The 12,947-nt window shown below is 37.4% G+C and overlaps 1 protein-coding gene across 4 annotated transcripts in view; it reads right to left on the bottom strand.

Moving 5' to 3' along the window:
- Nucleotides 1–12,826, bottom strand: part of sgg (shaggy) — a 49,997-nt gene extending 37,171 nt beyond the window's left edge. Inside the window, exons 1-3 of one of the 4 annotated variants that reach the window (XM_017151040.3) lie at nt 11,769–11,872; nt 4,711–4,893; nt 3,786–4,348 (exon numbers count right to left, since the gene is read on the bottom strand). In XM_017151040.3, the coding sequence (XP_017006529.1) occupies nt 3,786–3,870 (85 nt within the window). In that variant the 5' untranslated portion in view covers nt 3,871–4,348; nt 4,711–4,893; nt 11,769–11,872. Of the gene's footprint in view, nt 1–2,031; nt 2,800–3,785; nt 4,349–4,710; nt 4,894–11,768; nt 11,873–12,581 lie in introns of those variants that run through there. The other 3 variants (XM_017151038.3, XM_017151039.3, XM_017151042.3) reach the window with 3 other exon arrangements.
- Between the last annotated feature and the right edge of the window lie 121 nt (nt 12,827–12,947).

Genomic DNA, 12,947 nt, shown 5'->3' on the forward strand with positions numbered 1-12,947 from the left:
GTTTATCGTTCGCACATGTTATACTACACTCTGTAGGCGGTGATAATAATATTCAAGAGGTCTGTGCCCTTGCTCGATCTTATTTCTGTCGCTCGAAAGGAATTTCATATCCTATTATACACGTACGTTTATTTAATTCGTTTTTCTTCAATTACAAACAACGTTGATAAATTATGGATTGTGGATTTGGACCAACGCCAAGTGCACGCAATATAAAAACCGAAAAACGCATTTGGGGGTCGCCGATCGAAAGACAAGCATAATCAAAAACAAAGAAAAAGAAATACGAAAATTATAAATTTTAAATTAAAGAAATAAAAATAGCAAAACGGCAGCGCGCAAAGTTTCAGTTCATACGGAATTGCATAAATATTTATGAGAACGAAACAGAAACAGAGAGACAAACGAATAGCAACTGCAAAAACATCGAAGATCGCTGCATTTGCGCTTGGTATGCAGGGTGTATCACCAACCCCCACCCACCCCGTCCCACTATGTGGGTCATTATCTTGTTTACGCCGGAGTGACGTCGGTGACGCAGCGCTGCCAGGGAGAGCGGCGACTACTCAGCAGCAAAGTAAACGCACCGCACCAATCCGAATAAAAATCAGAATCAAAAGATCGCCAAAGAAGAAAAGCGGGCGATTAATCAATTACTACGTTTATGCGGAGATATAAAAGGTAGTTAAAAAGAGTTTTTCTCTTTCAAATTATACATTTTAAATAAAATGGCTCGCTTATGTTAAAAAAAAAAAGTTAATGTTAATGTTAATTAAAAATTATCTGATTTTTTTTTTTAGTATAACTCATAAATGTATTAGCGCCGATCAACCAATTGAATGGTATAATAATACAACAGTAATCTCTGATGAAGGGGTAAAAAAGTTTATTGTTTCAAAACAACAATAAAAAATCAATAAAAATCCAAGAACATATAAAAAAAAAAAATGACAACGTGTTTTAGGCGCAATTTGCAATTTTTCGTGCCGCATAAACGTAAGTGGTTAGTAAAGACAGGTGCATGAGGAATGCCTGAAAAAGCTCCTGGCACGTGGGCAGCGAAAAGAAAGGGGCGGCGAGGTGCGTTGTTCAGGGTCCAATGAGGTGGCCACTGCAGCCAAATCGAATTATGAATCGAAATTAAACGAGTGGGTGGTGGGTGGTTGGTGCGAAGTGACGCGACACAACTGGAAAAATGCATCCCAAGTACTGGGAAAGCCAATTCGAAATGGAAACGGAATAGAGCGCAATCATTTCATTTCATTTGCAAATTGCAATGCCAAGCAATGATGAGATGATGGCTTCCACCTTGATCAATTCGTTAACGATGATTCACGATAGAGACCTCAACAGTAGCGACTTGATTTATCTATTAACAATAATACGCTAGATAATCAAAAAGTTTGGTAATTTTATAGGCGGTAAGTAGATGGAAATCACCTAGTAAGGTCTTAAGAAATGTCCAAATTAACTATCTTTTCCATATAAAATTGTTTAATGGACTTCTTGGGTTACAAATTAAATATTTCTCAATTTTTCTGTAGAAATATTTAATATCCATTACATTTTCGAAATGATAGACCACATACAACACATACTAACAAATTGATTGCCAATCGAATTAGGATTAGCCAAGTACCCAAGTTTCCTAGCAGGAAAACCCTACATCATTATTATTGTTATCATCATTATTATTAACTCGAAAATATATATCAAATCGATAAGCAGCTTAAATCTGTAAATGACCAAAAATTCGTAGGGATTGTTTTTTGTTTTCCCCGATTGCCTTAACTTCTCCTCATGTTTTGTTATCAATATCATCATTATTATTATCTTCATTATTATTATCTTCATTATTATTATCTTCATTATTATTATCATTATTATTAACTCAAAAACATATATAAAATTGATAAATAAGTTAACAGATCCAAAAATTTCTAGGGATTGTATTCCTCGATTGCCTGAACTTTTCCTTATGATTTTTGTTGTTGTTTATTTATGTTTTTATTGTTTTATCGGTGATTTTACCTTCGAGTAGGGAGCCGCGGTTGATCAACATGCTCGATGAGATTGGCGAACGGAAAAGCGCTGTTGAATTGAATTGGATTGAATTGAAGAGAAGCGAAGAACGGGAACGGGAAAAGCGGAAAAGCGCTGGACGCCGACGCCGCTGTCGCGTCGCTGCTGCAGTCGCAGTCGCCGTCGGCAGCGAAGAGAGTGGGTGGTGGGTGGGTGTTCGCTTTTGGGTTGAAGTTTTCAACTGTTGACCTTCTTTTTTTCTTTCAGCTTTTTCAGCTCTTTCTGCTTTTTCCTTTTCTTATATTTCTGTTTTTTTTTTTTTGTATTTCTTGGCGAAAACTTCCGCAGCGCTATCGGCGTCGCAGTCGCTGCGCTGTCGACTGCAGCGCAGCAGTAACTTATACACACACACAGGCACTGACACACATACACACACACAGGGCACAGAACAAAATTGAAGTGACGTTGGTTTGATTTTGATTTGGATTTTGTTTTCGCCTTCTTGGCTTAGTTCGCCCTTTTTTCTGAGGTGCTTTCGAATCGGTTTTGATTTGGGTCTATTTCTCCGTCAGTTTCTGCTCCTCCTTCGGTTTTATTCGCTTCAGTTTCAGCTTTATTTAGCGAGCTATAGGTATAGGTATAGGTATAGGTATAGGTATAGGTATAGGTATGCGGAGCGAAGAGCGCAGAGAACTCGAACTCGCAGCGAGTGAATCTCGATTAAAACTAAATTCTCAGCAGCAGCAGCAGCACAGCGGGGGGGCAGCGACGCGGGCAGCGCAGTGGCGGCGGCGGCAGTGCGGTTTTGGTCTTTTCTCCTCCAGCTTCTCCCCCTTTTTCCGTTTTTTCCTTTTTGTTTTCAACTTTAACTTTAATTTGTGGCGCGCGCTTTTCTCGATTTCAGCGTTCTTCTCGCCACGAATTTCGTGCTACTAAAAATTTGCCTTTTCTCAAAAAATATGTGAATACGGCAGAAAACAGCAGACACAGCCACGCATACCAGCGCACAAGCAGATGCGGCGAAAAGCAAAGGAGAGAGAGAGAGCGCCCCACCGAGAGAAAACTTGAACATTTTAATCGATTGACTGGCTAAGAAGAAGAGAGCCCAGAGAGAGCGAATGAGGTTGGAAAGCAGAGAGAGACAGTGAGAGAGGAAATCTGTTAGCCAGCCGCTGTTAAAAGAAAGCTTTTAACATTTTTAATACAGGTGGTAACGTAAAGGTAAAAGAAAAGGGGCGGGGCGCGGCGGGGGCGAAGTAAGCACTGATAATACAATGGCATTTTTCGCATATCGAGGGCTAAAAACAGCCGTTGGCCGAAAACAGCTGAGTAATATAATTCAATTACTCAAAAACAACGAAATATAACAAATAAAACAACTCAATTAAGGTTTAATTTGCCTGTACAGTGACTACTCCCTAGTTTATTTGCTGAAATAATCGTTTGTGGGGTTTTTCAGTTTCGAAAAATAAGTTTTCAATTGAGTTTCACTCAATAATTTGAGGGTTAGTACAAAAAAATAGGATAGAATCTCGAAATCTTTTTTTATTCGTAAGTCAAGAACGGTTTGACATACAAATCTTTCAAAAAAACCGAAATTAGGAAATAATTGGGAAAAGCTTTCTATTTATGAATTCTTTCATTCGAAATCTGTTAATAACTTTAGTACTAAACAACATATTTAAAACCTCTAATCTCCTGGCTTTCAAAGGGACTATAAAATCTAGGCTTAACTTTATTTTCAGTGTATAAGCTCTACTTACTGCATGTTTTGACGCCGCCCAGCACCAAACTCGGCGACTGTTTGTTGCCCTCGGCGAAGGAGGAAGTTCTTGGACGACCGCTCATCGTGACGCTGCTTCAGTTCCTCGACTTCTTGACTGCTTCTTCGGCTTCTTCGACTGTAAACCCTTTGTTTTTATTTGCCGCTTCTGCTGTTGTTTTGGTCCGTGATTGGTTCTGAATTAATTATGTCAATTAATTATTTGTTTGCTTCGATTATTGTTTCTTGACGGGGGAAATGGAAATGGAACTGTGGCTCCTGCTCGTTCGCGGTGCTCTTACAATGCAAGCTTATGTTTCCACTACGAAAAAAACCAGTGGGTTTGGGGAAAAAAACAACGAACAACGTTCTACAGCTTCTTCTTCGACTGCTGCTGTTTTTTACTGCACTGCAAGGCCATTGGCATGCAGCAGTGTTTTCCAAAGTGTTTTTCAAGCAATCAATCTCCTTGTTTCCTTCGTTCTTTAGTTTATATTTTCCTTTTCTCTTTCTGTTAAAACACAAACTCGTCAAGGGCTCTCAACAATTGCAACTTTTCAATGGCTGTAATTATTCAAATTAAGGTTTATTTAACAAAAAATTGCTTTAAAAAAACATCATTGCGATTAAAATAATTATAATTTTAAGTGTTTAAATTTTAATTTAGATTCTTAACAAAATTAAAAATATTTTACATAGGCTGTTAAGTTACAACATTGAAATGTAGTTACTAATATTTTAAGCGCAATGGAATTTTATTAGTTTTTAATAAGAATTTAAACCGATCCCCTATCTAATATTTAAATATCTATTGATCAACAATCGTGTCACGTGTTTTGCTTTCACATTTTTGGTTTTGTTGTTGTTGTTTTAAGGGAGTGTTTTGTTTTTTGTTTCGCCTGACTCATTCACACACATACACATACGTTTTCTTATTTTTGAAACTCGCGGTTTGTCGATTAATTTTGTTTTTTTTTTCTTAGTTGCACAACAGCTTTTGTTTTTATTTTTAGGTGTTTTTTTAACAACGTTCTTAGTCCAATTAAATATCCTCTCCTCGTTTGACCTATTGGCAGCTTTTCAAAAATGTGCAAAAAAGAGGAGGCGATCTAGAAAAAAGAAGAAAAAGGGAAATTGGCAGTTAGTTGTGTGTAAATTGCAAGTAAATTGAAGGGGAAAAGTGGGGGAAATGTGGTAAAAGGGTTGACTAATAGCCCCCCTCTCTTCCTCTTTTTCACTCTTGGTGTCAACAAAATAAATTGCCCCGTAATTTACAAACAGATGTTAATCAAAGTTGCTAGGGGGAGCTGCGAGTCAGCTGAGAGAATGAAAATCAGCAGGGAAATGAAAAATTAAAGCCAAGAAAACTTTGGTCAGTTCGGTGGGAAAATGGAAAAGGGGGTGGGGAACAAGGGTAGGTAATTGCAATTGCATTAGTCAGAGGGGCGAAGGTTAGGGCGTGGCCCTAAGGCTGATTGACCCATTTGAAATGACCCCCAAAACTGCACCATATCTTAGATCCCAGGTCTCAAAGGGCCCAACGCCCAAATGTATGCATTAATATGATGTACTTTTCACTTTTTTTGAATTCTATTTTTCTTGTTTTTTTTTTAATAAAAAAAAACATGCATTATTATATGATTATCATATTATATGATATGATATATGCCATGAATTTTAAATTTTCATTTCACTTTTCATAGATAAAACGCATTCTGCTATATTTTCTTTCATATCATACTGGTAATTGGGTGTTTATAAACAACCAAATATTGCATTTTCATAAATTTTTAACAAAAAACCTTCATTATTATTTGATAGTTTATATGTCCTGCGGCAAAAGACAGACATAGAGAGAAAGAGAGAGAGAGCCGTGCCAATTGCCTGCGACCGCCTGACAATGACACCATTTAATTTTAAATAGATCAACAACAAAGAGGGGCGGCAGCCATAAAGGGGCGGGGCCGGAAAACGGGGTGCCACCAATTTATGACTTTCCACCACGCAAGCGACCAGGCCAAACTGCATGCAATAAATTTAAGTCCAATAAAAGGACAAGTATAAGTATAGAAAAGCGAAATAAAAACGAAATGATGGCTTAGGAATGCCCTAACAAATTATTTATATTACTTGTTTTTATAAATATACTTCAAATATTATATAAATCAAATCAATTATCCATAAAGGTTTTTAGAGCTTGGCTTCCTAACTTGGGAAACCGATAGATAGGTAAATATACTACTACATAGAGTTATAGAGAAACTAACCGTTAAACTTGATATTTTCAACTATTGGAAATCTTCAAAAATCTATAAAGGTTTTTAGGGATTGGGTTCCTAACTGCGGAAACTGATAGAAACTGATACTTTATAGGGCCGCAAAGGTCATCATTAAAAATGCAAGTAGCCTCTTGTAAAGGGCATAAATAAACTAAAAGTGTAAGAAGGAAAGGAAAGGAATGGGGAAAGGAAGGTATATGTACCCAAATGCTTATAGGCATGGAAAAGGGTCAAAGGGCAGCCCCCAGAGTGACTTGCAAGAGAGAGGGAGAGGGAGAAAGAGAGAGGAAAAGAGAGGGAACTAGTGGCGACACACCGACGACGATGACACTGTGACGATGACAACGAGGACGCTTCATTTCGGTCGGTTTCATTTTCGTGGCTGTCGTCATGCGACTGCCGCCATTTGACCCACAAAACCAAACGCCGCAGCGACGAAAAGGTTCTCCAGTTTCCCACCCAACACCTCCCATCTCCCCCATACTTTCCCCCTGGGTTTTCCCCATTTGCGCAGCTGTGTGAATCGTATTCTCTTTACCATTCATTCAATTAGCTCATTCAAAATTTCGACCAAAAAGTAGGGAAAATGCGCAGAAACAGAAACGCAAAAATGAATAAACGAGGCGAGGGTCACCACTTACCACTTAAAGCCGTGCAAATTGCGTGTTTGAACAAAGTAAATTCGCGCAAAGTCAGCTCAATTCGGGTAATTAATGTTGGGCAAAGACAAAGGATATTTGGGTATTCGAAGAACTTTAGACAATTGCATTTTGACTACAGAAAAGACAATAGTTTTGTATAATTTATACAACTAATATTTTTTAAATACTCATTGAATATTTAAAATTGCTATTATAAGTAGTTTTATTTGAAAGTCTTTAATGGATATTACGAACGATTGTTGTAATATCGTAAATCCGATATGAAATTCATTCAAAATATTCTATACTTTTGTGTAATTTAGTACCGATAACTAAATAATAGTTTTGATTTTTATTATATATGATAGCTATTGCGATCGATTGTAATCCGATAACAATGATTGTAATATCCGATAAATTCGATAACCTTTTCTATCATTCAATGATGCTCGATGCCCGACCCGGCTTTATACATAATCGATCGAAAGGGTGAGAAGAGGGCTGCCTGGCAACTGGCAACCCAAAAAAGATGACTAAATACACAACAAAATCAAGGAAAAAATAAGGAAAATAGAAAAATCAATGCACACCCGAGGGGGGTGTGATGTTTAAGTGTGTGTTTGTTAGTGTTTCTGTGTGGCCGCACTCCAGAAAGTATGCTACGCCATTTCAGCAGCAAACATTCCCCCTTCCAACTGCCCACCGCCTCGAAAGGCGAATCCATCAAGGTTAAAAGCGCCAAGGCAAACATTTTGGCACCACAAAAAGGGGCAGAAAAGAGGGTGGAATAACACAGTGAGCCCCTTTTCTAAAGCCCACCCAGTCTTTAAAATATTTAAAATATTTATAAAATAATAGTATTATTTAAGATGACTTTTAACCATCGTTTCTTAATATTAATTATTATTATTATTTGCATTAAAAAATATTTTTCAATGTTTAATAAAAATAATAATACTTTTTCTTCGAGTGCTCTCGAAGCATTCGATTGTTTTTGGTCGAATTCAATTACCCAATGCTCCTTAACTATTGACAGTTTAATTCCCATGAGAATGAGAGTTCGCTTAATTGAATTTCAAATTGATCCATGTTCGAAGACCTATTTTCGCTTTTCGCAAAAGAAAAAGTTCTATGCCTTATATACCCCCTAATTTGTTGTATTCTGTCGACGACCCACTAAAAACTGTCGCCAATGAGGATTATTTTTGGCAAAGGGGGCGGGGTTCATTGGGTCCAAAACCGCCTTCGCACAAAAGTCACAAAAGCGAACGCGTCATAATTTTCCCGCTTTCCACTTCCACTTTCCTTTCATTTCCTTCATTTTCTTCATCGCCGTATTGCTGTTGCTGTTTGCCGGCTATTTTCGCGTGCTTTTCTCACGTATTTTTAGTTGATTTTATTTATTGATACACGCGCCCCACACAACCAAAGAGATTTTCGAATAAAACGTATAACTTTGCATTTGCATGTTGGCTCCTATTATAATTATTTTCTTTACTTTCATTTTTTCAGTTTATCGGATGTTATTAGTTGATTTAAGGTATAAACTCTACTTTGCCTATGAAATCTTTCCAGTACTTTAAAGCCGTCATATTTCCCTTTTATAATAACTGTGGGCTCAATTTGTTCTTAGTCATTTCTACATTTACCCATAATATATAACAAAGTATCAATGGGAGAACCCAGTAATCAATATCAAATAATGATATATACATACTTTTATAAAGAATTAAGCAACAAAGAACCCAATCATAATCTTATCGTCCATTTGCCGCTGCTGTGCATGTATGGAAGTTTTAAATCTTTTTCGTATTTCGCACTTCATTCTTTTGTTTCGAAATCGAAACAGTTTGAAAACAATAACAATAACAATAAGAATAACAAGAACCAAAAGCCATTTCCAGTTCGATTGTATCAGTAGATAGTGAAAAGTGTTAATAGATTACTTTGAAGGGGAATTTTTATTTGGCTTTGAGATCAGTAATCGACGATTGGCGATTGAGAGACCCGGGTTTCAAAAGCTCTTTGCTCTTTCCTTACTCTGTTCTGTAAATATTTAAAGTAATTGCCTTTGACACCCACATAAATTTAATGAAAAACTGAGAATCTGGAGAATCTTTAAATAAAAAAATCCCGATAATCGATAGGTTTTTTTAGATTTATGGAACTAATATTTACAAGTACTCTCTTGAAAATATCACTATTGAATATTTAATCTTTATCTATAGAACTTACTGTATTTAGCTCTGCATTTTTTTAAGTCGGTGATAAAAGTTTGACACACTCAAAAAAAAAAAACAAATAAACAAAAAGGTTTTTTAAGCACAGTTTTCCTTTTTTTCATCGAGTTTTCGGCTACCGGCTAAATTAAAAAATGCAAATCGCTGCACCCACGCACACACACACACGCTTCGGAGAGAAACGCAGCACGTGACACGCACAAACATACAATTACGTAATGCTAATCAGCTGATTTTCGCCAATATAAGTCGTTTTATGGAACTGATTTTAAATATTTAAAAATAAAGTGAGTAAGCCCGTTGGGAAGAACACAGAGCATAATTGTAGAAAACGTGGAAAAACGGCGGCGCGAAAAATTTGCATTGATTTTGAGCCCGCTGCTGGCAGAATTCGACTGACGAACCAAACGGGAAAAGCGGTGGAAAACTGAGAGAAACTATGGGAGCCAGAGAGAGCCAAGAGACGGGGGAAATCCCCAAAAGAGAGATAAAGAAACCGCGAGAGAGCGGGTCACAGGAGCGCAGAAAGGATGTTGCTGTCGCAGTCGGCAGCGCAGCAACTGCGGCGCAACGCAACTAGTGCTGCTGCTGTCACCGATTTACAACACTGGCAAACGCAGATGCCAACTGCAATCGATTACCGACTGCAAAATGATGTCAGCCATGCTATTATGCACTCATGTTCCCGCCAAAAAGGGATTGATGTCAAAGATCAAGGAAAACCAAGCATAAAATTCGAATTTAAGAGCCATTATTTTTTAATATATCGATTTTGTTTACCTCTTGTACAAAATATTCAATAACAATGTAAAATATTGCAAATTGCTCTTACTGGGTTAAGCTTACCAAGTTAAACATATCCTTCATGATAAATAAACCATGTTTTTAAACTGGCATTTTTTTTTTTTTTTAACGCAATCACAAGAAAATATACTCTAGCATAAATAACTTTTATTTTTTATAATTTATAGTTTGGGAATAATAATAATACAGTGCTTCAAAGCAGGCAATTCGAAAACGAGTGACGATGACGAATGGAATAATCGATAAGACGTTGGCGGCGTGCAAATTGTGTACAAAGTATCGGAATGTCACGCGCAGGCGAAGGACATAATCACGTACACACACGCCGGCGAAGCGGAGGCATGTATTGTAAAAGTGTTGCCAAGGAAAACAGCTGTGCTACTGAGGCCCAAATTTAAAACTCTTTCATTTACCGTTTTATTCTTGTAGCTTTCGCAGGTTTTCAGCTTTTTTTCCAACTTGAGTGGCGTTGCCAGGCGAGCACGTGCACAGGAAGTTGACAACTCTGGCACCAAATTGTTCGAGTGTGCGTGCCCCTGCAAAGTTCGTGGGCGTTGGTGTGCAATTGTATGTGTGGAGATGTCGTGCTGTCGCATGGCGTGCAATAGCTCTCTCTCACTCTCGTTGCCGCCTTCCCTAGGCCCACCCACCCTTGCAACCTGCAGGCTGACGATTATTGCGATGGCATTTCCTCTACAGGGAAGCCTCAAAATTAAAATCCTTGCAACACTTAACTGGCACACAAAAAATAAAAACATCCCACCAAATGATATCTGTCATTTTTCGAACTTCGAAGATCATGTCCATTCATGTCTGCATGTTGACGGCTTTAAAAAGTGTCATCACTACATACGAAACTATTTAGTGTTTTAGGAACTTCAATAAAGTAAAAATATAATATGCCTTTTAATAAGTGTTTTTAATTTAATTTATATGTATAACATACATTTGTTAACCCACATTTGTATATATTACATCAACTTAGAAAAAATAATAATAATACTACAGTGCAGCCTTACTTAAATAACCTCTGGCAAGAGTGATTCCTAATGATGATGTTAGCTGACATTTACTGTATTTGTTACTAAGTCCGCACGTCCACCCCCCTTAAGAAAAAAGGAAATACGACAAACATTAGACCAGAAAAACTTGAAGTCCTAACTCACGCATGTGTGTGTGTTTGTTTTAGTGTTTATTTGCTGTCGTCATTTTCAATGTCACTTTCAGAGCAAACGTTGCACTTTGCAGTCAAAATAATGATATACAACCCGATACGAACGGCAATAAGGCAACAACAATAACAACAATAAGACGCAACGCGACACACAAAGAGTTTTCGCACCAATTTCGCCTTATTTAATTTAAATTCCTTTGACCGGCAGACTGTTAATTTTATGGAAACGTCGCCATAAACACGGACACTCAGGCACAGTGGGTCAAAAACAAATACAGTGGAGGTACTGTAAGAGGGGACAGAGTTCCAAAAAAGATATTTCTTAAAAGGCATAATTAATGCTAAAAATATAAGGAATTTTCTTTTGGAACTTTAACTTTAGGTATTCATTACACATCATCTCGCTATCTTTTAAAAATGGAAAACTTTTTTTGAACAATCAATTATCGGGCTTATGAGTAATGTCAAACCACTAGAATAAAAAAAAATGGTTTCCCATTTACTAAGTGTTGAGATGTTATGAGAAAAGTAGGTTACTAGTGGAAGGATTCCCAATAAATATTAATTTTCTAATTAGAAAGTGTATTGGGAATGCCTCATGCTAAACTAAAAGTAGGTTTTTCATTTTTCTAGATTTAAAACCTCTTTTGGTTTGGAATAATGTTATATTGTTTATTTTTTTGTATTTTGGGTCTTTTTAGGAATGTGATGCAGTTTTTTAAGTCCACTATTATTACAATTGTTTTAAAAAATACTACGCATTTTTTTTTAACCCAACCAGACTTAATTAAGTCTATAACCTATTTAAAGAGTTGAAATGTCATTACATATTTTTGATCCACTCACTTGCCATTCAGCTCCACTGTGCGTTGGCTGCGCAGTCGACGTCGACGCAGAAGTAGAGGCGCAGTTTCGCTGCAGTTTCGTTCGTTTTCCGTTTTCGGTTTTCGATTTTCGCGTGTGTGTTTGTTTGCTTTTTGCAACAATTTCTTTATTTACTTTGTTGTTACTTTGGTTTCATTTGTTATTTTACTCCGCTGGCTTGCAACACTCGAAAAAAATTTATTAGATTATTGAAGCACGCACACCCACACATGAGAGAGAGACACGCGACACTCATACACTTGTTCACACAGCACACAGCACAGCGTTTTCTGGGCAGCGACGCGGCGTCGCAGCGGCAGCGGGTGTGCTTGTGTAACGCAATTTCCTCGCCTTCCAATGTGTGCGTGTGTGCAATGTACTAAAAAAAATAAATCGCAATTTTCCAGTATTAATTTCTCAAGAATTTTCACCATTTCCTTGGCAAATCAAGCGCACACACCACACAACAAAAAAAAAGGAACACGCATGGGGTGAAAAAAATAGGAACGCACGCTCACATACATACACACACACACATTGCACACACAGGCACACGTTGGTCGAGAGAGCGGTGCTCATTTATTTCGAAAAATTATTAATGTTAGATTCGCTTTTTGTGTTTTTTTTGCTTTTTGCCTTCATGTATACGCTTCTCTTGGTTTTTTCGCTTTTCGTGACATTTTCCTGCGTTTCATTTCATTTTTCGACTGCTTTCTTTTACTCAACACACACACAAACACGCTCTTTTTTTCGTCTTTTGCTACACCTTGCTTCCGTATATATGTATATATGTACCTTTCACACTCGCTTCGCACAAAAAAAGTGTGGGGCGAAAATGGGGCAGAACTGCCGTATGTTGGGGCACTTTTTGTTGCTTTTTGGCACTTTCTGGAGCTGCGTTAGTCGCCAAATTGTTTCTATTTTACTTCTTGAGTTTTCTTTTTTACTTACAACAAAAGATCTGTATATTTTTTTAGTCCGACTGTTAAGTATGACCAGCAGTGTGATAGCGGAATTATGGGTACATTTTGGCGTCCGGCTGTGAGAAAAATACTTTTAATACCAAAGATATACCAATAAATACTCCAAATGGTCACGCTAAGAACACCGGTATTTAAATACTAAACTGTTATCGAGTGCAATCGAGTGTCTGTTTAATCG

Source organism: Drosophila takahashii, chromosome X (assembly GCF_030179915.1).
Source record: "Drosophila takahashii strain IR98-3 E-12201 chromosome X, DtakHiC1v2, whole genome shotgun sequence".
NCBI lineage: Eukaryota > Metazoa > Arthropoda > Insecta > Diptera > Drosophilidae > Drosophila > Drosophila takahashii.